Genomic DNA, 27855 nt, shown 5'->3' with positions numbered 1-27855 from the left:
CCATTATTAAAAATTTCATGTTTGTGATAAAGCTAGAGAGCTGCTAGTATGATTGACTTATATTTAAGAAGTTCATAGAGAAACCAAATAAAGACATAAAACCAACACAAATGAGTCATCAGGTTTTTCTGTGGTACCTGATAACATTCTGCCTGTGTACACAGTCAGCATGTCTGAGTGCTTTCTGTTCCCCGGATGTGCCGGGAGCCCAAGTCCTGTGAGTTCCTGAAAGCAGGCAGGGATCGTTGCAGATAGGTGAACATCTCCTTAATACGACTTTGTCCATGGCTCATATTCTTGGGTTATTATGTACAAGGATTCTCATTTATTTGGCTGTGCTGGGTCTCAGTTGTGGCACACAGGATCTTTAGTTGCGGCACGTGAACTCATAAGTTGCGGCATACGGGATCTGACCAGGAATCGGATCCAGTCCCCCTGCGCTGGGGACACTGAATTGTAGGCACTGGACCCCCAGGGAAGTCCCCAGAGATGCTTTTTTAAACCAAGTTAATGAAGTAAAAGGTTTTAAATATAGGAGGATCTTAGAAATTGAATTCCGTGTCTTCAGTTTTTGAGAAATAAATTGGAAAACTTTGAGCAGCTGTCCAAGGTCACATAGCTAGTTAAAGCAAAGATGGGCTCCAGGCATAGTTTTTGACTCCAGACTAGTTCTGTTTCTACTATGTCTCTGGCTGGTTCCCTTATTTTTATCTCTGGTGCTGAGTAAACATAAAGAAAAACACATCTTCAAGATAGACGGTGGTAAATTATAATTTCTCTCTCCAGGGATATTTTTTCCTCCCTTCTTGAAGTGTTTCCCCTTCCTCCCCCAGGTTTATTTCAGATTCTTAGATGGTCTTAATCTAGATTTAATAGCACTGTAATATCTTTCTTTTTCTATATCTGAAAGTCCATTTCTGCTTAATGTCCTTGAGATGGTTATAACTTCACCTTTTTTTTGTAAAATCACTCAAACACCATGAATGTAATATTTAATATACAGTCATTGTAAAACTACACAGTGATTTTCAAAGTAAAGATACCCCACCAGTTGTTTTCTGCTTCCCTTTTTGTTCCCAAAAGGAATGTTAACAGTTTTTTAAATCTTTCTAGATACTGTCTATGCATGTATGTGTGTAGGCATGCATATACGTGCATATACGTCTTTAAGAAAACCTACACAGACTTCATAGTGTGTTTTATTCTGTAAATTACCATGTTGACTGAATGAATTTTTAGACACATTTTCATATTAGCACACGCTAATATATAGACTTTTAAAAAGTTGTTCAATATTACATTGGACAAATATTCTGTAACTTGTTTTATTATTTTCCTATTGATGGTTTCATCTTGTTTTGTTGTTGTCATTACAATCAATGCTAGAATAAATCTCCTTGTGCCCAACTCCCTGTCCTCTCATAAAAATAGTTGTAAGAAAGATTGTTGATTAACAAGTTCATTCATTTATAATTTTTCTAAATTTTGTCAAATTGCCCTTCAAAAATGTGACATTAAATTTACAGTTCCACCTTCAATATGTGAGAATGATTATAACCTCTGCTGATAAGCATGTGAATAAACAAATGAACGATTTAATCTTTTCCAGTAAGCTTTAATTATGCAGTTCTTTGAATGAATCAAACACATTTAAATATGTCTGTTAGCCATTTGAATCCACATTGCCTGGATTTGTAGCCTGGCTCCATAGTTTACCAGCTGTGTGAACTTGAGCAAATTAAACTTTCTGTGCCTCATGGGTTACTTCTGAGGATTACATGAGTTAATATTTATAAACTACTTGAATCCACGCTTGGCAGATAGTATATAACTATTTGACAACAAAATTTGCATTTCTTTCCTTTCCTGCCTGTTCATTTACCTGATTTTCTGTTGAGTTCAATAGGTGTTTTAATATTTTGGTAAGTGGTGTTAACCATTGATGGTTTAGTAGCCAGAGTTCTAAGCAAGTGAAACATGTCATGTTTAATTTTGAATTATAAAACTTAAAAAGATTCATCTAACTCAGACTCCATTTTTGACAGGATTAAGGGAAGGATTTTGTTTTAATTCTGTAAGTTCAGTATTGAAAACTGACTGAGGTTATAAGTCATTATTTCAGGGAGATCGGCTTTCTTTCCCTGCTTCATGTGAGAGTTTTGATGCTGCTAATCTGATTAAATCTCTTAGAGCTATATACTTAGCTCTGAGAGTCTGAAGATTAGAAATTCTGGTTTCCACCCCCACCCCCTACCCTGACTATCCATTAAATTGTTACCATGGCTATTGGGCTCCCAAACAGTCCTCAGATCTCTTCTGATTTATGGAAGCAGCATCTTAAAGATGGATAAGCACAGGTTTGGCTTCAGGAAGCTTAGGTAAGAGTTCCAGTTTGAATGTACCATCTAGTTCTCTTTGAACAAATTGCTTCGTTTTTCTGAACCTCAGTTTTCTTGCCTATAAAATGAAGGTAACAATCTCTATCGGTGTAATAGAATAATTATGAAAGTCAAATGAAATGAAGATTTTTTTTTAAAACAGGCATCATGATGAAGGACATTTGTTTTTGTTTTCACATTTGTTTCTGGTTTTGGAAAATGCCTATTAAGCAAGGAAATAAAATACACAGGTATTTAAATTTATATAATGATTTTTTTTTGATACTCAGATGTTGTGAGGGAGTGGTGAGATATTTTTCTTCTTCAATACTGAAAAAAACTAGGAAGTGAGCCCCTTGGGGTAAAATATGGCAGTACTAATAAAGGTTGCTTTTTGAATGTTTAACTGTGTATTAGACAGTGTGACAAACTCCTGTAAACAGTAACTTATCAGTAGAGATAAAATAACTAGGTTAAGACTGCACAGTTGCTAAGTGAAGGAGCTAGGATTTGAATCCAGTTTGTCTCCAGAACTTTGTGTTCAGTGCAGTATAGGAGCCGGTTGCATAGGTTCAGCTCCCAGGTCAGGTTGCTTAACCTCGCTGTTTACATTTTTGCATCTGCAAAATGGGCATGATTACAGCATCTGCCTCAGAGGGTTGTTGATCATCCTGAGAATTCCGTGAGTTAATACTTGGAACAGTGTCTGGACCACTGTAAGCATTTTGTAAATGGTGGCTCTTATTATAATTTATGGTAATTTCTACACTTCTGGCTTCTTTGTTTCTGCCCCTTGACTTTCTCCTTTTGGTATTAGTAAACAAGGCGTCTCAGATTATTTTTGTCTTCTCCATTCCCTTATCTGTGTGGCAGACATGGCCCTGGCCGTTCCATCTGGTGCAGGAGGAGAGAGCTGTGTAGCAGTCCTGGCCCTGGTGGAGTGCTCTGGGTCAGTTGCTGCAAACGTCTGGGATGGCATGTGTTTGCTAGGAGGGAGAAGGGGGAGGAATGTGAGATCTGAACAGCAAGGATCTGCCACCAGCATTCTGCGAAGAGAATCTGTGTGCTCTCGAAGGGTTCTTCTACCTAAGAGATTGCATATTCTCCTCAGATTTGGCAGAGAAGGCCCTAACGTGGGGATTTCTAAACCTGGCTAGTTCATTGAGGGCACTTGTGATTTAAATTCCCACCAGACCTAGTCAATCACTCACCAGCAGTGGGACCCAAGCTTCTGTAATATTTTTAAAGTGGTTTTTGAATGGTCAGCCAGGCTTGGGAGCCACTGGCGTGCCATTTGTTCCTGTGTCTCTGCAGAGCCAGCCCCAGCCAGCCATGACAGAAGTATGTGTTTGTGACTTTGAAAATTCCTAGGAAAAGGAGCTCCTCTGTTATCTAGTAAACTGCTCTTGACAGCCCTATAAAAATGAATTTGAAATATAGATAAACAGATGAGTGAAAGGATTCCATTACAGAAATAACAAGGCAAAGTAATTTGTCAGTATGGCCCTTGAGTTTATGCCAGTTGCTCATCAAATCGGATCGGATCAGATCAGTTGCTCAGTTGTGTCCGACTCTTTGCGACCCCATGAATTGCAGCATGCCAGGCCTCCCTGTCCATCACCAACTCCCGGAGTTCACTCAGACTCACGTCCATCGAGTCAGTGATGCCATCCAGCCATCTCATCCTCTGTCGTCCCCTTCTCCTCCTGCCCCCAATCCCTCCCAGCATCAGAGTCTTTTCCAATGAGTCAACTCTTCGCATGAGGTGGCCAAAGTACTGGAGTTTCAGCTTTAGCATCAGTCCTTCCAAAGAAATCCCAGGGCTGATCTCCTTCAGAATGGACTGGTTGGATCTCCTTGCAGTCCAAGGGACTTTCAAGAGTCTTCTCCAACAGCACAGATCAAAAGCATCAATTCTTCGGCACTCAGCCTTCTTCACAGTCCAACTCTCACATCCATACATGACCACAGGAAAAACCATAGCCTGGACTAGCCGGACCTTTGTTGGCAAAGTAATGTCTCTGCTTTTGAATATGCTATCTAGGTTGGTCATAACTTTCCCTCCAAGGAGTAAGTGTCTTTTAATTTCAACCCTTGCTTATTGTCATACTTGCAAGTTAGATACACAAAATTGAATAGCATTGAATATAATTTTGATGTTGAATTATTTTTAATTGAAGTATGGTTGATTTATAATGTGTTAATTTCTGCTGTACATATTAATATATATATACACATTCTCTTTTATATTCTTTTCCATTATGGTTTATCCCAGGATAGACAGACATTTATTTGAATTGATTGTTACAGTTGATTTACAATGTTGTGTTCATTTTTCATGCAGCTTTATTAAAATTGTTAGAAAACTGTTCACCCCCCGCCCCTGCCCAGAGTGATATTCAGAGAATGAATGAAGTAGATAATGCACATTCCATTTTATATTTGAGAAATCATGATTAGAGTGAAATGTTAATATGGTTGGCTGTGGTGAGACAATATTGACATTGTTGCTAAGATATTTTACCAGACATGTCATTGAGGCTGCTGCTTCAAAAACTGAGCAATGCTTTTTTCTCTTTCTTTCTTTCTTTTTTGTCGTGGTTTTGTTGATGGTGCTAATGATGCAGCAGGAAGACAGCAAATAAAATGACAGAGGCAGAGAGTGAAAAGTCATCTCATTCTCTCCCCTATTCCCTGTGCCCCAGTACAGGCCTGAAAGGGATCTTGATAAATAGCCACACATACGCAATTGATTTATTCTGCTGCTTTCTAGAATTTGTACTGAGTTGGTTGCATTGTATTTTTAATCTGTTTGTGGGGGAGAAAGTTTAAATGCTGCCTGGAAACTTTGAGGCATTTTCCCCCAAATGTTTATAGATCCCACTTTCCTTGTAAGGAGTTGAAGCAGGATGCATGGTACTGCTCTCTCTACTCTCCCTTGCTCTTGTAATGAGGGCTGTTGGCAGACAGCTCTGCTGACAGGGGACCGCCAGGGTTTGGATTTGAGTAGTCAGTGAGGGGGTGGTGTACTGGTTATGGTATTGTTCTAAAAGTCTTTTCCCCTCCACTTTTTTTTCCACCCCCAAAATGTCAGCATGTCCAATCTGACAGAATGTTCCTGATGATTATCATTCAGAGGAACATGACTTGCTAAACTGTCAGGGGATGATAGTCAGAATCTCTTAAGCACCGAACAGCGCACCATGCTCAGTCTGCAGCTTGGTCAGGGTATCTGCAGGGGGTGGGGAGGCAGGCCAGGGCAATGCTGTGCTTGAGGATTCTGTGTGCTCAGTCTGCCTGGGTTCACGTCTGAATCTGCCACTTACAGACAACCTACTTAGCCTCCCTAAGCCTTAGTTTCCTCATCTGTAACTGGGGATGATGACAGCATTTACTTCCAATGGAATAGGTTGAATAAAATTAGCCAATGGGTATAAAATGCTTAGCAGGGGGTCTGGTACATCAAGTAAGATCTTAATAATAGCTAGCTTAATCATCTTCATCATTAAGCAGATACATTCAGTGAACACCAACACACAGAATTAAAACAGAAAACTTAACATAAATACTGATGTGTTGTCTGGGTACTTAACACGGCGCTTTAGGGTAAGCGAATTCCAGTAGTTACCGCAGTACAAGGTGTGTAACTGAGGTGGAGAATGGCTTTAGGAGTTGCTCCAGTGTGCCAGGGCAGTCCCAGGGCTGCCTTCTGGCACAGTTCCGGGGTGCTGTCACACAGATGTGGGACGTGGAGGTGGTGGTCTTACCCTCATCATTCTTCGGTCACAGCCCCCCAACTCCCTCAAGAAAGTTCTGTGTATAAAGCAGAGTTCTCCATGTCTTCACAAATAAGAGGGTATATTCAGGTTGCAGTTTTATGCAAAGGGAAGGATTCATTGGTTGGAACTTGGGAGTTAAAAGCAGAGAAAGGTATAAACAGAGCCAGCACCTTGAGGTTCCTTTTGACTACTTTAAAGTATACAGTTGACCTCTGAACAGCCTGGAAGGGTGCTGTCATGACCCTCTTTGATGTTGTAATTCTGCATGTAGCTTACAGTTAGCCCTCCATCTACATGGTTCCTCTGTATATGCAGTTTCTCATCCATGCATTCAGCCAACCACACATTGCATAATACTGAGATTATACTGCTGAAAAAAAAATCTGTAAGTGGACCCATTCAGTTCAACCAACATTATTTAAAGGTCAACTGTATAGGGGTCAGGAACTGGATCTTGGACAACATGAGGACTGTTACAGGAAGCTGGTCCAGAACTTCACCGTGGGAACTGTCAACAAGGAGGACCATCCCCATCGGTAAAACCTGGGAGAATGATGACTGTGGGCAGTTTGGGCAGGTCAGCCCGGTGGGTTAAGTAAAACCAGTGGACATGGTTAGAAGAGGCTGGATAAAGGAAAAGTGAGCTTTCCTTCTTGAAGAAAGGAACTCATGAGGACAGAGGCTTGACAGGTATCCAGTGGAGGGGCTTTTTGCTGGGAAAACTCTGTAAGTAAAAGAAGATAGATACAAATTTATATTTCACATAAATGTTTACTGGAAAAGTGTGTTTTTTCTTCAAAAACATTCTAATTATAAAAATGTCAGAACATACATCAACCTTAAAATGTAAAAGGAAGGGGGAAAAACATCGATACTTCTCACTCTCTTAGGAGTAACCACCATCAACATTTTATTAAATTTACTTCTCATTTTTGGTGGCACATATTATTTTCCTATTGTCATCATATGACATATACAAAATTGTGTACACTAGCTTAAATGTTTATGCCAGGTGTTTGAAAAAATGATCACATGATAAACTTATATTTTTCTTTTTTTGTAATCTCAGTTCCTTGGCAACGGAAGTGGTCATGGTGGTGTTCTGTGACACTCTTCTTGTTTGGGGTAGGGTATTGGTGGGGAGCAGTAAAGAGAGCTTTCTCTGCCCAGTGTCACTATCATGTAAAAAATGTTAGCCATTGTTAGCCAGTTCTGGCACAAGGCACTATTGTTTTAAGAGGTCACTGGATAAAGTAAGAGATTTCTTTCTGCACCATGGGTTGAAGGATATGGTTCGAGAAACACATTTCCTGCATGAAAAGGGAATGGAAGCTGAAGAGGGATAGTCGACTGAAGTGTTTGAAGGTTGGGCTTGAGTTATAGTTTATTGCTTTTTTCCTGCCAGTCATAATATCCCCACTGTTGAGTAGTTGATTTTTAAATTACTTCTTCCTCAAAAAGGATAAATGGGCTGTGCGTTTTCTGAGCCTTTGACAGGTATCTGAGAATTTGTTTGGTTGATACTATACTTAATAGAAAACTTGGTTTGGCTTTATGAGGTTTGGTCATGCTCTTTGCTCCCTCAGGATTAAAAGCTACTACTTTTTTGGCTTATTGGCTCTTGGTATTGGAGAAGAGAATTGAAATTGTGTCCCTTTGAAAAGCAAATGTTGAAGTCCTAAACTTGATAGCTGTGAAAGTGGCCTTATTTGGAAGTAGGGTCTTTGTTAGTTCAGTTCAGTTCAGTCCAGTCGCTCAGTCATGTTCGACTCTTTGCGACCCCATGAACCGCAGCACGCCAGGCCTCCCTGTCCATCACCAACTCCCGGAGTCCACCCAAACCCATGTCTATCAAGTTGGTGATGCCATCCAGCCATCTCATCCTCTGTCGTCCCCTTCTCCTCCTGCCCCCAATCCCTCCCAGCATCAGAGTCTTTTCCAATGAGTCAACTCTTCGCATGAGGTGGCCAACGTACTGGAGTTTCAGCTTTAGCATCATTCCTTCCAAAGAAATCCCAGGGCTGATCTCCTTCAGAATGGACTGGTTGGATCTCCTTGCAGTCCAAGGCAATCAAATTAAATTGAGGTCATACTAGATTAGGGCTTCTGTGGTGGCTCAGTCGTAAAAAATCTGCCTGCAATGCAGGAGACCCAGGTTGGGAAGATCCCTGGAGAAGGAATTTGTGCTTTTCCTGCCTGTGTCCTGCCTCCACCCAATTCCGCTCTTCCTTTTACCTCTGTGTTCTTTGGTCCTGTCCTGCCTCATTCCTTTCCTGTTTTAGCCTCTGCTTATTCCCCTACCCTCCATCTAACAGACCCCCAAGTCTTCCTTCCCCTCATCCTGCCCTATCCCTGGCAGACCTCATGTTTCCCTGTTGTTGTTATTTAGTCACTCAGTCATTTCTCTTTGCAACCCCATGGACTGTAGCCCGCCAGGATTCTCCAGGCAAGAATACTGGAGTGGATTGCTGTTTCCTTCTCCAGGGGATCATCCTGGACCAGGGGTCAAACCTGTGGTTCTTGCATTTGCAGGAGGGTTCTTTACCACTGAGCCACCTGGGAAGACCAATGTTTCCCTAGGGCTTTGGATTATCCTGTGAGCTGCATCCACGAGCGTGCCCACACTCCACCCTCAGCAGCAGAGATGACTAGGACATGGAGTAGCCAGGGTGGAGGATGAGGAGAGAGGAGACATGTGCTACATGATGGGAGCTTCCAAGAATCCAACTCCCTCTGGGGCAGGGCATAGGGCTCTCCTTACTCTGCTGTCCTGCATCCACCTCTGACCTGTCAAGCACATACATTGTCACTTTGAACAGCCTTTTGGGACGAAACTTCATCTCTCCCACTTGCCAGGTTAAGCTGTGGTGCGTGGCCCCGTTAGACTTAAAATCATCATATCCACCCCTGTCTCTATCCTAAGGATGCAAATTTAAAATACTTAGAGGAAGCATATGCACATAGAAAAAAAATATAAACCAGTTAAAAGTGTGTTTACCTCCCATCCGGGCTCCCAGCTGGGCAGTTCCTGTTCCCAGAGCATCCACTGCACTTGGTTCCTGTAGAGACCTTCCATGCGTGTACAAGTATGTATGTTTACATTATATACACGTGTATATCTATGTAAACATACATTGTGTGCATGCACATGTATGTGTGCACACAGGTATGTGCATATGTATACACACACACACACACACTCTCTGAAGGATACACATTGTAAATAATGGGAACCTTTATTTAATCATCCGCATGATGGAATATTCCCTCGAGTTTGTTTTCCTCTTCATTTCCCCCCACGCCCCACCGTCTTGTAACAGGAGCACAAACTGTTCAGATCTTTTTGTCTCCTTTCTTGTGGTCTCTCAGGCTTTGGTGGTTGTCCCTCCTGCGTGCACCTGAGAATCATGTGGGGGGCTTTTGCTTGCCGGCGTGCGCTGTACCCCTGGCCACTCACCGTGGCCGCCTCGTGAGGGCCTGGGCTCCCCTCTGTGAGGCACCGAGGAGAGCTGGGAACTGCTGCTCCAGTTGTGTGCAGTGGGCCTGGCAAATCTCAGAATCCAAGTGTGGAGTTTTAGACAGGCCCCGTGGGGAATGCTGGAGATGTAGAATAATGCATCCATGCAGGTTTAAGATGAACCCAGAACCCAGACTGCTTTTGGCCACAACCGCCCCACTGCCCCCTTCATCACCTGGCCTGGCAGAGTGGCAGGATTCTGTGTCCTGTGTGGTGGGAATGGCAGTCAGTGCCTCCATCCTGGGCAGAGACTGCAGGCCCAAAGGCTACAAGATTTAATGCATTTACAGTACGGAGTGAAATGAGAAGAAACTGTTTAGGGTGCGTGATGACTAACATCTCTCTCGGATCCACTTTGCCTGTACAGTAACAGCATAAGGTGTGACTGAAAGGAAATTAATGATGCCTGGGCCTGGGAGCCTCCCAAATGGAGTGTTCCGGGACTGCTGGAGCTAATTAAACAGCCAGCACGAAGAGTGAAAATAGATGAAGGGACGGATTTCTTCTCACCGTGGCCCGGCACTGCGTGTAGACCTACATAGACTATTTTTGGCTTTTCCTGTTAAGCCTTTCCACCGTGTGTTGTTTAGTGTACTTATCTCAATAGCCTTTTCTTAGGGGAACAGGACCAAGAGAAGGGACTCTGGATTGCACTGCCTGGCTTCAGACCCGACTCTGCCGTGTGATGGTGTCCTTGATCAAGATTCTTGATTCTTTCTAAGCCTCAGTTTCCTTGTTGAAGGATGGACGTAACACTAGCAGCTCCTTTCTGCTGGAGACGGTTTAGTCACCAAGTCATGTCCAACTCTTTTGCAACCCCATGGGCTGTAGCACGCCCGGCTTCTCTGTCTGTGTGGTTTTCCAGGCAAACATAGTGGAGTGGGTTGCCATGCCCTCCTCTAGGGAATCTTTCCAACCCAGGGATTGAACCTGGGTCTCCTGCATTGCAGGTGGATTCTTTACCACTGAGCCACCAGGGCAGCCCGCACCTGCTTCCTGAGGTGGTTACAGTGATGTAAAGTGCCTGAAACCTTGTCCTAAAACATCAGATCAGATCAGATCAGTCGCTCAGTCGTGTCCGACTCTTTGCGACCCCATGAATTGCAGCACGCCAGGCCTCTCTGTCCATCACCAACTCCTGGAGTTCACTCAGACTCACGTCCATCAAGTCAGTGATGCCATCCAGCCATCTCATCCTCTGTCGTCCCCTTCTCCTCCTGCCCCCATATCTAAAAAAGTACTTATTCTGTTACAGTGCACCCCTCTGGGGCTTGCGAGTGGAAGTGTTTCTGAGGTCATATACGTATTCTTAAAGTTCAAACTCCCTTGCAGGGTGACATGCCTGCCTTGAAGGGAGAACTTTGACAATTTGAGAGGAAATACTGGTCTGTTACTCATCTGTTTCTGGATAAAGTACATTTGGTTCTGTAACCCTCAAGTATTAAGAATAAAGCTGTGAGGATAGTCCTCAATGAGCTCTCTTCAGAACCCTCTGGAGTTTTGAAGACAAAAGGATAAACTTGTCCTATTGACCAGATTTTTCTGTGCTCTGGGGTGAGTGGCTTTGTTGCCTTTTAGCGGTATTGTTTGAGAATTAGTCATGACTGTGTGAAGAATGTTTTGGAAAATTGCTTTCTTGAATACATTAATCTTTCTTTTTGAAGATGCACACGAACAGTCAGCTCTGGCTAGATCCTTGGGAGATCCTGTGAGATGTAAAATGGTTTAAAGAGCTTTCAGAGAGTGCCTTCTCAAGGTTCCAGAAATGATATTGGATCTTGTGGGATGAAATCTTTTCCAATTTTCTAGGTTTCTGTAAATATACATGAGTTATAGGATACAAAGCCTTATGATGGAAGATATGGTTAGGAAACATGAGTGCACTCCTGGGCGGGAACTGCACAAAAGATGCCCTAACACATTTAATGCCCTAGTTAAATGTATTGCACCAGTCCTGTTTTCTGGAACTGGATAAACAGAACATCTTTTCTGTTTTCTATTCTAAGCTTCGAATTCCCTCCTCCTCCAACTTGCCACTTCAATGGCACAATAAATGGAAATCTGATTTCCTGCATCTGCAGACCTCTTTACCTGAATGTCTAAGCTCACCCTTGCCTTTCTCAGGTCTTCTCTTTTCAGAAATGCACTTTTACTTTCATCTCCCTGGCTTTGTTGCCCTCATTTTTTTAAAGCCTTCCCTAATCCTGCACTCCGTGTACTTTAATCTCTGGTGCTGGACATGGCCATGCTGCACAGCCGCCTTTAAACATTCATCATCTCCCAGGTTTGCGTTTTCTTCCATTATGAGTTTAAATCCTTTTTCACAGTCTGTAATAGTGGAAAAAAATTAAAGAACTATTATCAAAAGCTATTTCTGCCAATTAAGAAAGCCTTATTGGATGACTTTATCCCCTTTGATAATTCTGTTATCTTTGCGAACTCTGACTTGGATTTAGTTTTCATGTGTGAAAGAATATATGTGTTGTATTTGCTTTTATTTACTACATATATATGTATATTTGCTTTTATGTATTACAAACAGGAAGAACCTTATAACCTCATGCCCTTTCTGGTCTTTTATTTTTGAAACTCAGAGTTGGTGATTTTAAAATAAGAAAAGGGGTGTGTGTGTGTGTGTGTGTGTGTGTGTGTGTGTATGTGTGTATGAATGGCCGAGACTGTATGTGACTTGCAAAGCCTAAACTTCTGTTGCAGAAAATATGCTAACCCTGTATAGAATAAACTCATTTAAAACTATGTCTATTTTGAGTACTTCCTTTTTTTTAAAAGTTTAAGTTCTTAAATATGTAGAGTAGTGAGTATGTTAGAGCATGAGACAGCCACTTGGGGGCACTTTGGGAGTTCTAGGAATCAACATTGTCAGGAGATCAATAACTTCAGATATGCAGATGACACCACCCTTGTGGCAGAAAGTGAAGAAGAACTAAAGAGCCTCTTGATGAAAATGAAAGAGGAGAGTGAAAAAAGTTGGCTTAAAGCTCAACATTCAGAAAACGAAGATCATGGCATCTGGTCCCATCACTTCATGGCAAATAGATGGGGAAACAGTGGAAACAGTGGCTGACTTTATTTTTCTGGGCTCCAAAATCACTGCAGATGGTGACTGCAGCCATGAAATTAAAAGATGCTTACTCCTTGGAAGGAAAGTTATGACCAACCTGGACAGCATATAGAGTGAAGTAAGCCAGAAGGAAAAACACCAATACAGTATACTAACGCATATATATGGAATTTAGAAAGATGGTAACAATAACCCTGTGTACGAGACAGCAAAAGAGACACTGATGTATAGAACAGTCTTATGGACTCTGTGGGAGAGGGAGAGGGTGGGAAGATTTGGGAGAATGGCATTGAAACATGTAAAATATCATGTATGAAACGAGATGCCAGTCCAGGTTCGATGCATGATACTGGATGCTTGGGGCTAGTGCACTGGCACGACCCAGAGGGATGGTATGGGGAGGGAGGAGGGAGGAGGGTTCAGGATGGGGAACACATGTATACCTGTGGTGGATTCATTTTGATATTTGGCAAAACTAATACAATTATGTAAAGTTTAAAAATAAAATTTAAAAAAATAATAAAGGAAAAACAAAAAAAAAAGCAGAGACATTACTTTGCCAACAAAGGTTCGTCTAGTCAAGGCTATGGTTTTTCCAGTAGTCATGTATGGATTTGAGAGTTGGACTGTGAAGAAAGCTGAGTGCCGAAGAATTGATGCTTTTGAACTGTGGTGTTGGAGGAGACTCTTGAGAGTCCCTTGGACTGCAAGGAGATCCAACCAGTCCATTCTAAAGAAGATCAGTCCTGAATGGTCATTGGAAGGACTGATTTTGAAGCTGAAACCCCAATCCTTTGGCCACCTGATGCGAAGAGCTGACTTTTTGGAAAAGACCCTGATGCTGGGAAAGATTGAGGGCAGGAGGAGAAGGGGACGACAGAGGATGAGATGGTTGGATGGCATCACCAACTTGATAGACATGGGTTTGGGTGGACTCCGGGAGTTGGTGATGGACAGGGAGGCCTGGCGTGCTGCGGTTCATGGGGTCACAAAGAGTCGGACACGACTGAGCGACTGAACTGAACTGAGCCTTGACCTTGCTTTTTACGGTTAACCCCCACACCCTGGCTTCTTGTCTGTGAATTCATGTGGTTGGATTAGATGCTCTCTGAGAGTGAAAGCATGTTGGGGTGGATGTGAGTGTCCATGGTGAATAAATGGGAAACACCTGCCAGGGGAACTGGAGGAGGGCTGGTAAGTCACGGGTGGTTGATCATATGGGTTTCCTACCCTGGAGAGGATGCATCAAACTACCTGGCCTGGGCATTCCTGCTTCAGCAAGAGGAAGGGGGATTGAGGTGTGCTTCCTGTCACTTAATTGAGGTACGGAATAAAATAGGTCACAGTTGAAAGAAAAACATCTTTTCAAGGCTAAAAAGAAACATGCCAGCCATACTGGTTGTTGCAGTGAAATGTTTTTAATTCCTCTTAAACCTCTTTAAACATCTGCTGGGGAATGTTAAATCAACCGGAAAATTTCTGGTGTCATGTTGCCTAGAACCAGTATTGTATAGTCCTGTGGATGCCCCTAAGAGACTTTCTCTTTCTGGCACTGGCGTCGGCATCCTTGTGATGCTCTTGGACTGCCTTTGACCTGAACCCCTTGTCTGATGCAGTTAAAGCACCAGACTCTGGAGCGCTGTCTCCAGCCTCTTAGCCAATGGATCACCCACTTCTTTGTGCCTCCTGTTCATACATAAAGCTGCTTTCTCTGCTTTATGCTTTTGTGATGAAAGGAAGCTGGAAGTTAGGGATCTTTAATTGTGTCTTAAAAACAAACCAACAGAACGGCATGTTTGGGACTGATGTTATGGTGAGATGTCAAAGTAAACTTGAAATAGAAACCTTCCCTCCCCCAGCCCCATCGCTAAGTCCCGTTTTATTGCAGACCACATAAAATCAAAGTACTGGAGCACAGCTGCTCGGAAGGCCGAAGGTCCTCATGGTTATGGCTTTCTTTGGAAACCCATCCCCACCAGACTTGCAGTTAATGAAAATATTTGCTTTGCTTGATATAAACAAAGTTTATGGGCAGAATTTGTAATTAGGAAACGCTTTAATTCTCTTTCACCCCTCAATCTCCAATTTCTTCATGTATCACATTGAAGAATTCTAAGTATTTAAGAAAATAAATGCTTTCTCAGTAATCAGCTTACGGTTTTGTTTCTGGTGTTGTAATAGATGCGTTTCTCCCTCATTTGTGTCCTCATCCAGATGAGATGACTTGAAATCTGGGGTTTGTTTTCGGTCAGAGATACTTGTGTGTGAATAGGAAGAGACAGTGCCTGCTGCCATCAGGCCACCCCATAGCCATTTGAGTATCCAGGCTGGTGGTCTTGGCAGTGCAAGGACAGTCCCAGGGCAGGGTAGCTCTCTTCAAACCTCATGGAAAACCAGTGTTGCCTCTTCAAGACCCTCCACATTCTATATATGTAACTCCCTGGGCTGTGTGTGGCCTTCGTGCTTGCCATGTTCTTGTCTGTCTTCTGGGGTTTCTGGCCAAACCAGGAATCAGGTGACCAGGTATCATTCTTGAAGGCACAGCACCTGTTTGCTTTCCTAAGATGAGACCAATGTGGTGGGGGAACTGATCATGCGAGCCTGATATTGGACCAGAGCAAACAGCTGTCCCTTCAAGTCTCAGCATGGTGAACCTTCAGCCCCAGGGGGAGCTGGTGTTATGGCGTATCTCCTGTTCTGCCTTAAGATCTGTTTCATCACCAGACTGTTGAAGGGGAGGCAACTGGGAAGCTTCATGCCCTGGCTTAAGTCGTCAAGGAGGTGGTTTTGAAAGATTTCTTGCTTTTCTGTGTTGGTGTGAGACTAGCTCCTGGGTCACGGGAACTGGTGCTGGTGGTATCTTACAGTGCAGACTCCGGAAGCAGGGTGGGCAGGGCATGTAAGAGGAGGGGGTATTGGCCTTCGTTGGGACTTAGGAGGTACGGATCTCCATTAACTCCGGCCTGCATGCCTACCTTCCTCACGGACAAGAACGTTATTTGTCTTACATGTTTGCATAATGTTCTTGTTTTTGAAAATCCTTGTGAGAGTCTCCTGGTCACTCTTGTCATTTCTTCAAATATAGGTCGTTTGGATATTTAGTTCCCCAACTTTATTAAAACCCTTTCAAGCATAGCTAGCCCAGCTGAGACTGAAATTACTTTCTGATGGTGCCAACTTACGCCTTGTGGAACCTGTGGCTTTTCTGTTCACAGCCCTGCTGGTTTTGAGTTGCCTTTGAAAGCAGTGCTTGAGCATGTTTGCCCTTTTTCAACTCTTCCCCTCCCTACTCCCTCCTGGTCTGTGGGGGGAGTAACTCTGCTTCATCATGCCTCTTAACGTGAAACACAAGTACAGTGAGGCCTTTGGGGACTTGACAGTTAGCATTGCATCCTTTTTAAGTGCTGTGTGTAAAGATCTGCAAGAATTGAGTTCCCTCCTGGCTAAATAAATGGTGTAAGTTCAAATCCAGGCTTTGGTTTTTGAAGTCAGGAAGGCATGGTAAGGACCAGTTGGATAACTTCTGTCAGAGAGACAAGTTAGCTTGTGGAAAACTTTCTGTACCTTTCCAGTTTTGCTGTATATAATTCAGAGCTTGAAGATGCTCTTTTAATCATCAGGAAAATTATTTATCTCTTCTTCTTGCACCATCTCAGTTGCTTCTCTGTATATGCCTGGGGTCGAGGAGGAAAGCGTAACATCTGCATCCTTGAGGACTGGCTGTGTTTTGTTCAGAGGTTCTGGTTCTAGCCGACATATTCCCTTCCCTGTGTTCTCTTTTTAATTGCATTCTCTGCGTTTTTAAAAATATATGTGCCTTAAAATGTTTAATTTCTTCATAGTAAGCTTGTCTATCCTTAAGTTCATTAAGGGGCTGAATATTAAGGAGAACCTGCTTCATCAATGAGCCACGGTTCCAGTTTCATGACTTAAGGGTTTGGGCTGGTTGAGATGTAGGATGGTGGACTCTGCCCTGGGGAGTGCGAAGTGGATGGGATGAGAGGAGAATCCTTTTTAAAAAAAATCATAAAAAAAAAAAAATACTCAACACACACATATGGCATATGGGAATTCTAAGAATGTAGTTCTTAGGAATTAAACTCGCATCTGTGGCTTAACCTAAGGTTTTCTCTCTCCACTCCAGGAGGTGACTTTGGTCCAGAGACTTCCCCTCCAGTCCTGCCCCCTGGCCATGGCGGTGAGTTTTCTGTGAGCAGCCTTCCAGTGGCAGAGGATGCCTACAGGGTGAGCTTGGCTAAAGGCGTCTCCATGTCTCTGCCTTCATCACCTCTGCTGCCCCGACAGTCTCACTCTGTGCCGTCAAGGTCAACTAAAAAGTCCCCAGGTAAACGAGTCCCCTACCTGGCTTCTTGGTTATATAAGTAGTGAGTGTGTTGGAATTAGGCAAAGCTAGTGTCTACAAGAAATCTTCCAGCAGAATGCTTTTATTCTTTGTTATGGTAACTTCTGGAAGGAGATCTTTAAAAAAAAAGAAAGAAAAAGATGATTTGGATAGATTGATTTCTTTAGTTTAACCTATCTATGAGCCATATTGATTGCCCAGACTAGACTTTTACAAAGATTCATGTTATCAATATTAACATTAACCCACAGTTTTGTTTTCTTGTTCACAAATTAGAGAAACGCTATAATCTAAACTTGCTGTGGTATGTTTACAAGGTTATGGATTTTGGCAAGTGTAATCTGACAACAGTCTGTTTATTACTGCTTAGCATTATATATTGATGTATTTTCCTTGATTACATCATCCAGCATTTGAACAGCTATAAAATTTAATTGTTGGTGAAAATTCAGACTTTGAAGTGGTAGGACAAGGGACTCATAGATTATTTGAAGTATTTTGGCTTCACTTTTTATTAGTAACTTTGCATTTTCCTTTACCAGTAAAAACCCAAATGTTACCTAACTTTAATCAGATGTGAGGAAAGCCTTGCCAAAGTGCTGATACCTGGAGTTATAAAAGTTCTTTGATCTTCTTTTAGGTTTTCTGAGTATTTGTTTACTGAGGGCAAGATAAACTGGGGCCTTATTGATCAGATGCCAGTGTAAGAATAATTTACATTTACACAATAGACATGTTTGGAGTTGATATGCCCTGGGACTGTGAAGTTGGCGTCTGTTTTTCTAATTTCCTCAATATGTTATATGCATTATTTCTAAGTCATGTAGTGGATATTTGCAGTTTGAAGGGGGGTGTAAAATTAAGGTAAACCTTAAGCTCTGAATGTTAGCATTGGTGCTGTGAGTTGGTGATTGTCCAAAAATCTTTTGTTGTTATAGAACTTTCTTATTTTGGACAACATTGTTTACAATCCAGTCATTAGCTGGAACTTGGAAACCTTTTGGTATGAAGTGATTTCCTGTGCCAAGGAATTTGACCTGTTTATCAGTATTTGGGGAAATTCCTGGAATGTCCTTTCTTGCTTCTCTTTGCCCTCCCCCCGCTGCTGTATCTCTTTGTCAGATTTCTTCGCTTGTTTCAAATCCCAGTTCCCACACTGTCCCTTTTACCAGTTACCCCATTGGAATTAACTGCTTTTTACAAATTGTACACAGCATTTTGCCTTTATTCTTATTAGCTTCATCATTTGTCCTTTTTTTTGAATTAGTATATGTATGCTTCTTACGTCTGATGATTGAAGGCAGGCATGATGTCTTCTCCAAGTGTACCTCATCTATAGAAGCCAGGTTCTAGAGGTTTCCCTCCTGTAGTCTGTGCTGCTGCAAATGAATTGATGCCTCTTGAGCCCCAAGATTGGTGAACACCTGAGAAACTGGGGCATACTATATTTCAGAAATATTATTATTGATTAAAAAATCAAGGTTAGTTTTAATGGGACTTTAAAATGTTTTTTTCCCAGCTTTTTTGAAATATAATTGACCCATAACATTGTAAGTTTAAGGTATATAATGTAGTGATTTGATATATATTACAAAATTATGACCACAACAAGGTTAGCGAACACATTCATCATTTCACAGTTACTGTTTACTTACCTTGTGGCATTTTCATGGGACATCAGGTAACAATGAATGGCATGACAAGCTGGGCAGTGTGGCAAGAACGCTCAGACCCAGAAAGAACGGTCAGACCCAGAAGGGTCTCACTGAGGCTACAGGCAAACCTGCAGAGAAATCCCTGACAAGACTTTGTCTCCTGTGTCCTGACCAAATTAGCTGTCTTTGGCTTTGAGAAAATATCTCAAAGTTTGTTTTTTCTCTATAGGAATAAATTCATTTATGCTAATATGTTCTCTGCAAGGCCTTACAAATGGAAGGGAATAACTAATTCTGCAAAATTCAACCTTTTAATGGAATGAAGGAAATATTCTCCATATTAGATGCTTTTGGTTCAAATGATAATTACACTAAGCTCATTCTTCTCTGGTGGGGTGGTGTTTGATGATTGCCTAAATGTGAACAGCAAACTTAAGTCACAGTGGTCATTTGGTTTCATTATCTTGGTAATTTTAATTCAAAAAGGAAAGTCAAGGGCAGAGATGCTTGCTTAAAAGTGGCAGTGACTCAGAATACATCAGACAGTAAACAACATTTTTCCAGTGTTAAACACACACACAAACTTCTGTTTAAACCATATTGTTGGAAAATTATCCAGAGCCCTAATGTTCTACCTACCTATAAAAATAGTTGACATATGGTTGTGAACGTGCACTGGATTTTAAAAATAGCCATCTATTTGAAAAGTCAGCACTGTTGTTGCTAATGATACAGTAAGTACAGTGTGTGAGCAGGGCCCATAGGTAGAGAACCGCCCCCCGCCACCTACTCTGTCCCCTCTGTTTTCCCTTCCCAGCTGTGCTTCAAGAGCACATAATCTTTCAGACCCAACTCTGAACTTACCTCCATGACTTCTCTTCTCATTTGTAAGATTAGCTGCCCTTCTCTTTCTTCTGTTTAAGGCAAAACCAAAACAAAAAAATACCCAACCAAAAACCAAACTTGTTTTACTTGTTTAGACAGAAAAGCTTCACTAATTGATGCTAATCAAGAAACTACTGGACTGGAACTATTATTCTAGCAAAACTCAAATACTAGAAACTCCTGTCACAGGCACTCCACACAGCCTGTATCAATAATGAAGGTGTGAATATGAGTACATTTGGTGATCAGCTCCTAGGTCATGAGAACCCTGGACCTGAGAAAATGTCATTAACTTTGAAGTAATGGGACCCTGCACTTCATGTGGTTGAATTTATGTCCCAATTCTATTGCCAGTTATTTTTATTTACTCCTCTGTCATGTTGCTGTACAGTATTTATATTTTTTCACTGCTAGTTGGAAGATTCAGTTTCCCGAGTACTGTTTAAAAGTTTTTGTTTTTGCTAAATGAGAAGTAAATTTTCTGGTGATGAAAACAAGGATCCGTATCCATTAAAGTAGTTCTGTGGTGTTGCAAGCCTTTTTGGATTAAGAATTCATTAATATTTGTAATGCATCCTTTTGTCTCTCAGAGAAGAGCAAAGCCCGTTTCCTGTGGATTGTTTATTAGTAATATCTTTTGTGACTTTATATTTGGATTACATTTTCCCAGATCACTTTGGGCCCATTATGAATAAATAGTCAGAAGGAGGCAGGGAGGGACCTTTTAAGCTACTGTGAATGGGGTAAAACAGCAGATCGTGAAAAGTAGGTGATATTGCTTTTCTAATCCTCACATATATGGGGAGACTGGGTAGTGCTGATTATAGTCATTGCCCCTTATTTGTGGCTTCTTTTTCTGTGGTTTCAGTTATTTCTGGTTAGTGGGTGTCCAAAAATATTAAATGGAAAATTCCAGAAGTAAACAATTCATAATTTTTAAATTGTGCGCCATCGCATCATGAAATCTTGCTCTGTCCTGCCGGGGACGTGAATCGACTCTCTGTTCTGTGTGTCTGCCCATGAGTCACTGCATAGTCCCCTTGGTCATCAGATCTGCTGTTTTGATATTGCAGTACTTGGGTTCGAGCAGCCCTTATTTTACTTAATAATGGACCTGGAGCTCAAGAGTAGTGATGCTGACTGTTCAGACACGCTGCAGAGAAGCTGTGCAGTGTTTCCTTTAAGTGCAAAGGTTCTCGACTTAATAAGAGAAGAAAAAAATAATTTGCTGAAGTAGCTAAGATCTACAGTAAGAATGAATTTTCTATACGTGATATTGTGAGGAAGGAGAAAAACTTGTGCTAGTTTTGCTCCGACACATCAAACTGCACAAGTTACAACCACAGCATGTGATGAGTGCTTTAGGTAAGAGGGGAAACACATTAAATTTGTACAATAAAATACTTTGAGACCTCATTCTATTTGTTATTGTCATTAATCTTGTATTTTGCCTAATTTATAAATTAAACTTTATCATAGATATGTGTGCATAGGAAAAACACAGTGTATATAGGGTTCAGTACGCTCTGTGATTTCAGGCGTCCCCTGGGGGTCCTGGCACATATGGGGGTGCTGCTGCACTTGCACCTCTGCTGTCTCCAGTCCCAGTTCTGTCTCAGTCGACAGAGCTGATGTAGCAGTTCTGAAAACCCCTCAGGCTGTCTGTTTCTTTAAGGGAAAACCTCAAAGCTGACGGGCTGTAAAGTGGAAGTCATTCTGCCCTTTGATTCTTGGACCATGAGTTAATGTCTACCAAGGCCCTCCTTCTCTCTCCTCGCTGGAGTGTTTATTGTAGAAAATTTGGAAATCCCAGTGGAGAGACAGGATCATTCTTAGGGTTTTGATTTTCTAGCTTTTTTTTTTTTTAAATTGCTTCTTCCTAAACCCAGTACCACATCTGCTCTGTCATTTTCCTGAATATTATATCATGAGTGCATTCCAGTGTGCCTGAAGAACTTGATATTTGATGTTCATTGTTTCAGTATTCTATAATTGATTTTTAACTAATTTCTTACTGTTAGATATTTATATTATTTTTAAGTTTTTTTTTTAAAAATTGAGTCAGGATGTTTTATTTTGTTTTTTGCTATTAAATGCCTATAGATCTTTAATTGTGATAAAATACATATTACAAGTTCCCATCTTAACCATTTTTAAGGGTACAAGTTGGTCATACACTGACAGTGTTGTGCATCCAGTCTCCAGAACTTCCAGTGTGAATATTTTTGTTAAGTAATTTTTTATATACATCTGATTTCTCAAGAGTGACAGGTTCCCAGAAGTGAAAGTATTGAATTAAATGGACTGCATTTTTAAAAATTCTTGGTCCGTACTACCCCGTCACTTTACAAAACGCTGCATTGACTTCACATTACCTCTAGCATTCTTTGAGAGGCTTCCTTCTGAAGTCGGCATCTTCTGAAAACAGTCTTGAGTGGATGGTGCTACGCATTGCTTTGTCAGGCCCCGCTGCGGACCACTAATTAGCAAGAGGAGGCTGAGAGGAGTCATTCTGTAACCCTCCTCTTTTGAACTTCCCTTGTGTCTGCACTTCTCAATTTCTATTTTCTTTCTTCCTATGGTACTGTGACAGAGGAATTATCACAGCTGAGTCAGATCAAGGTCATAGGCAGAGCTAACACTCTTCTGGCTTCCAGGTTTATCGACAGTCATGCTCTCTGTTGTGTGCGTGAATCATGGGGGATGGCAGGCAGGTGAGGGTTGGCAAGGCACGACTAGTCAGGCCTCTTTGCAGATACAGATGCAGAGGCTCTTCTGTAGGGAACTTACCCCAGTGTGCGAGTTGTTGGTAGAGGTTGGCCTCAGTCCAGCTCCCACCCCAGCATAATCTCCCATGCTGGTGCCAGTCTGCATTGTTCTGTCTGCGCCTTGTTGACACATGAGCTGCAGATGACGTGGCTCTGAGCTCTGGTGGCAGGCACGGGGGAGGCGGCAGGCTGGAGGTTGTGCACACGTGCATCTGAGAGGCCCCTTCCCAGGGAGGTGGAGAGCAGCACAGGGAATAACACAGTCTGAGTGCAGAACCAGCTAGTCTAAGCCCTGCCAGCACCTCTGAGTGGTCGGGTCACAGTCGGGGCTCTGACGCACAGCACGATGTTCCCTCCTGCTGCAGTGAACTGGACAGCACTCTGTTTCCTCCTGCAGGCTCGTTTTATGATCACCTCCTCCAAGGAGCTGGCGGCCTGCCTGTGTCTTACCGCTGCATGTAGCCTGACTAGGACACACACACACACTTTGTTCTGTGCTCACACACGGACCTGTGTGTGTTTGGTTTGTTCCACTGTGAACTTAAGGACCTTTGAGTGTTGTTTATTCTCCTGCCTGTGAGTCCTGGTCCACCCATACACAATCTGGCTGTACCACTCGATCATACCCAGGGATTTTAAAGGAGAACGCCGACTGAGTCCTGCTTTCAGAAATTCTGATTTAATGCCTATGAGGTATTAGGATTTTAAAATATCTTCCCAGGTGGTTCTAATATGTAGCAAAGTGTGAGAACCACTGGTAAAGAATACATGATCATCTTATAAAATTCCTTTTCAAAGAAGGTAAATACAGGAATAACTTGTTTATTTTCTGAATTTTGGAAAGAATAGTTGTGGATGAAAATTCATTACAAAAATATACAATATAAAGATACAATAAGTTTCGGTACTCCCACCCCACCCCTAGAAAGACAACCACTTCTGAAAATGGGTCGAATGTCTTTCCTGCCTTGTTTTCTATAGTAAATAAACGATAGTGATGTATTTGCCCACTCCCCCAGCTTCATATGTGTAAGACAATCCCAGTTCCCTAATAAACAACAGTGGAAGAACATTCTTGTTCATTAATATTTAAAGGTATCTCTGATATTTCCATTGGATAGACTATAAAAGTGTGACTACTAGGTGACACTTTTTTTATTAATGTTAAGAATGGATTATTATATACTTATTGGTCATTTGTACTTTTTTCTTTGAGGATTCTTGTGGTATCTGTCTTCTGTTCTACTAGGGCAATACAGTTCTTACTGAATTATCACAACTTTTTGTTGTTTGTTTTAAGGCCATCAGTCATGTATATAATTCAAAAATGTTCCCAGTTCATGGTTTTCCATTTAATTAGGTTTACAGTGTTTTATGATACACAAAATTCTTTTGTTTTCTCAATTCAAATTTACATATTTTTGCATTATAATCTATCCCATTGCATTAAAAAAAAACAACTTTATTGGGATGCTTTGCATATTGTATAATTCATCCATCTAAAGTTTATAGTTCAGTGTTTTTTAGCATTTTCACAGGGTTGTGCAACCGTTGCCACAATCTAATTTTAGAACATTTTAATCTCCCTTAAAAAAAATTCATTTACATTAGCAATTACTCCCCATCCCTCCCTCTCCAAGTCCCTTCCAGCCCCACACCCTACAGCCCTAAGCAAACACCACTCTGCTTTTTTTCCTCTATGGATTTGCCTGTTTGGGGGATTTTGTATAAATAGAATTATACGATATATGTTCTTTTGTGACTGGCTTTTTTATATGCATGCATATGCTGCATGTTTTAGTCCATTTTTTAGTTGATGGACGTCTGAGTTATTTCCGCTTTTTGGCTATTATGAATAATGCTGCTGCGAACATGTGTATCCTTTTTTGTGGGGATGTGTCTTTTGTTTTTTTGCAGGGTACATACGAGCGAGTGAAATTGCTGAAATTATATGATAACTCTGTTTAACCTTTTGAAGTACTGCCAAACTGTTTTCCAAGATGACTGCAGCATTTTGGATTCCTAGTTTCATAGTATAAGGTTTCCAGTTTCTCCAAATCCTTGGTAACTCTTGTTGTTATCTATCTGCTACCTATTACCTTGGCTATGATCAAAACGATAGATAACTTTGTAGTACATGTGAATTAGTATCTTATTATAGTTTTATTAAGTTTTAAGAATTCTTTGTATATTCTAAATACAAATTATGCAATATGAAAATATTTTCTTCCATTTTGTGCTCTTGATACTATTGTTCTAAGCACAGAAGTTTCAAATTTTAATGTAGACCAGTTAAATTATTATTTTGCCACTACTCTTTTGATGTCATATCCAGGAAACTATTGCCTACTCAGAGGTCACAGAGATTTTTATATTGGGGTCTAGGCTCCTTTTTGAGTCCGATTTTTGTGAATGGTGTGAGGTAGGGGTCGTCTTCATTTTTTCACATGATGAAGGATATCCAGTTGCCCCAGCACCATTTATTGACAAGTGAATTCTTTTCCCACTGAATGAATTTTGAGTCCAAGCCACTGTTGTGCCCAAACCAGCCCTTCTGTTCCACTTCCCCTTTGCTTGCTCTTTTCCCTGTGTCCTAGGTCGCAACTTTCTCTTTTCAAGTTGAGCCCAGCTGTGGCTCACCTCTGTTGCTTCATCCAGTCTTCTTCATGTCTCTCCTTTTCCCTATGTAAGAAGAAACTTCTTTCCAAACACCTGCTAGCAATGTGCTTCCTCCATTCTCTGCACCACCTATGATGGCATTTCTCCGCCATGACATGTTTTGAACTCCTGGTCTTTGCTTCCCCTTGGAAGCCTTGGAAACAGGATCTAATCACTTCCTTCAAACAGTCACCTGGGTGATGGGTACTGGGAGGTACCTATTAAAATGAACTGAATTGAAGTAGTCTACTTTCATAAGCGCCATGTGATTGACTGAAAATACTGATGGACACATAAGCAATTTAAATGTCATAGTACCTTACATTTGTAAAGCCGGGAACATACCTTTCCCCATATCTGAGAGAACTACTACTTAAGTAAGGTCCGGCCTCTCTCAGGATTTTGCTATCAGGAGCATGCTTTAAGTTGGGCTGTCAGCAGCCTTCTCATCCCTCCTTTTCTGTGCTCCTGACACTCTATTTTCTCAGGCTTCCTGCGTTTTTGTTTTTGTTTTCCTTTGCTGTGTGTTTCCTACCACCTTCACTTAATGATGACTGGAGGTTTTATCCAGTCACTCTGTACAGCAGTGTCAGAAGGCGGCTGGAATAAACCTGGTGCCATGCTCGGAAATGAGGGTTTTTACCTCAAGAAAATAGTCAGGGGCAGTGGTGGTGGGAATCTCTTCTTTTTGGTCATTTTTGATGCACAGAGAAACTGGGATATCACAGAAGCTATTGCACCCATATCTAACATTAACGAATGTTAGTGTGAGGTTGAAACCGACAGGAAGGAAGCACTGACGTTCCAGCCTGAGTCCTCAGGTTTGTAGTGAAGCAAGCCTGTGGTTGGGTCAGCAGGAGTGGCTGCTGGGGTTCCAGGCAGAGGCATAAAGGTACACAGATCCTGGAGTTCAGAAGAGAAAGTGGACACAGGATGGTGATCTCTAAAAGAGTAGTCAGCAAGAGCTGGAGTGTCCTACAAAAGAAAAACCGCGATCATTGGGAAAAATTTTACTATTTGGGCCTGGAGTGTTGAAACCAGTAAGTTTTGTCTCAGGGTGGTTATCTAGAGTCACTAGCTAACAGTTACAAATGGAGCCCTTCTCTGAGCACAGGTTCTGAGAAATAAAATTTAGGAAACTCTTCCAGGGAGATGTGATTTTCTTGTCACTTCTGTCACCAACCAAAGGCTCCTTTATTGGCCAGAGATCCTAAGTAGCAGTTAAGGAGCCCCCCTTTTTTTAAAAAAATGAATTTAATAAGAGGAGTTTTAGATTCACTTCAAAACTGAATGGAAGATACAGAGATTCCCCATTTACCCCTGTCCCCAAATGTTCATAGCCTCCTTGGCGTCAGCATCACCTACTAGAGGGTGCATCTGTTAAGGTTGATGCTTCTGCATTGACTCATCTTTATCACCCAGAGTCCAAAGTTTACATTACAGTGTTAGATTTTCTCTTCAGTTCAGTTCAGTTGCTCAGTCATGTCTGACCCTTTGTGACCCCAAATCACAGCACGCCAGGGCTCCCTGTCCATCACCAACTCCTGGAGCTCACCCAGACTCACGTCCATCGAGTCAGTGATGCCATCCAGCCATCTCATCCTCTGTCGTCCCCTTCTCCTCCTGCCCCCAGTCCCTCCCAGCATCAGAGTCTTTTCCAGTGAGTCAACTCTTCACATGAGGTGGCCAAAGTACTGGAGTTTCAGCTTCAGCATCATTCCTTCCAAAGAAATCCCAGGGCTTATCTCCTTCAGAATGGACTGGTTGGATCTCCTTGCAGTCCAAGGGATTCCAGTTCAAGAGTCTTCTCCAGCACCACAGTTCAAAAGCATCAATTCTTTGTTTGGACAAATGTATAATGACATGTATCCATCATTGTCGTATCATACAGAGTATTTTCACTGCCCTAAAAATCCTCTGTGCTTTTTACCTAGTTGTCCCTCCCTCCCCCATCCCATCTCAAATCCCTGATTTTTTTTACTATTTCCATAGTTTTGCCTTTCCCAGAATGTCATGTAGTTGAAATTATACAGTGTGTAGCCTTTTCAGATTCAGTTCAGTCACTCAGTTGTGTCTGACTCTTTGCAACCCCATGGACTGCAGCACACCAGGGTTCCCTGTCCATCACCAACTCCTGGAATTTACTCAAACCTATGTCCATTGAGTTGGTGATGCCATCCAACCATCATCCTCTGTCATCCCCTTCTCCTCCTGCCTTCAGTCTTTGCCAGCAGCAGGGTCTTTTCCAATGAGTCAGTTCGTTGCATCAGGTGGCCAAAGTATTGGAGATTCAGCTTCAGTATCAGTCCTTCAATGAATATTCAGGATTGACTTCCTAATTTAGGATGGGCTGGTTGGATCTCCTTGCAGTCCAAGGGACTCTCAAGAGTTTTCTCCAACACCACAGTTCAAAAGCATCAATTCTTTGGTGCTCAGCTTTCTTTATAGTCCACCTCTCACATCCATACATGACTGCTGGAAAAACCATAGCTTTAACTAGATGGACCTTTGTTGGCAAAGTAATATCTCTGCTTTTTAATATGCTGTCTAGATTGATCATAACTTTTCATCCAGATTTTTCAGATTGGCTTTTTCATTTAGTAATAGGCATTTTAGTTTCCTTCACGTCTTTTCATGTTTTTTTTTTTTTTGTAAAGTTTTACTGTAATACATTCATATTCATCATTTACATGTTGTCTATGATTGCTCTCTATTTACAATAGCTTTGAGTAGTTGTAACAGAGACCATGTAGTCTATAAGTGAAAATAT

The 27855-nt window shown here is 41.7% G+C and overlaps 1 protein-coding gene across 6 annotated transcripts in view; it reads left to right on the top strand.

Moving 5' to 3' along the window:
- TANC1 (tetratricopeptide repeat, ankyrin repeat and coiled-coil containing 1) overlaps window positions 1–27855 on the top strand; it is a 252456-nt gene that overhangs the window by 96822 nt on the left and 127779 nt on the right. For all 6 annotated transcript variants that reach the window (XM_027560022.1, XM_027560005.1, XM_027560042.1 and 3 more), the window contains exon 4: window positions 16901–17101. In XM_027560022.1, coding sequence (XP_027415823.1) covers window positions 16901–17101 — 201 coding nt within the window. The remainder of the gene's footprint in view (window positions 1–16900; window positions 17102–27855) is intronic.

This window comes from Bos indicus x Bos taurus, chromosome 2 (assembly GCF_003369695.1).
Source record: "Bos indicus x Bos taurus breed Angus x Brahman F1 hybrid chromosome 2, Bos_hybrid_MaternalHap_v2.0, whole genome shotgun sequence".
In the NCBI taxonomy this organism is placed as follows: domain Eukaryota; kingdom Metazoa; phylum Chordata; class Mammalia; order Artiodactyla; family Bovidae; genus Bos; species Bos indicus x Bos taurus.
Note: the sequence above shows the minus strand (reverse complement) of the source record. Positions and strands in the feature narration are given on the sequence as shown.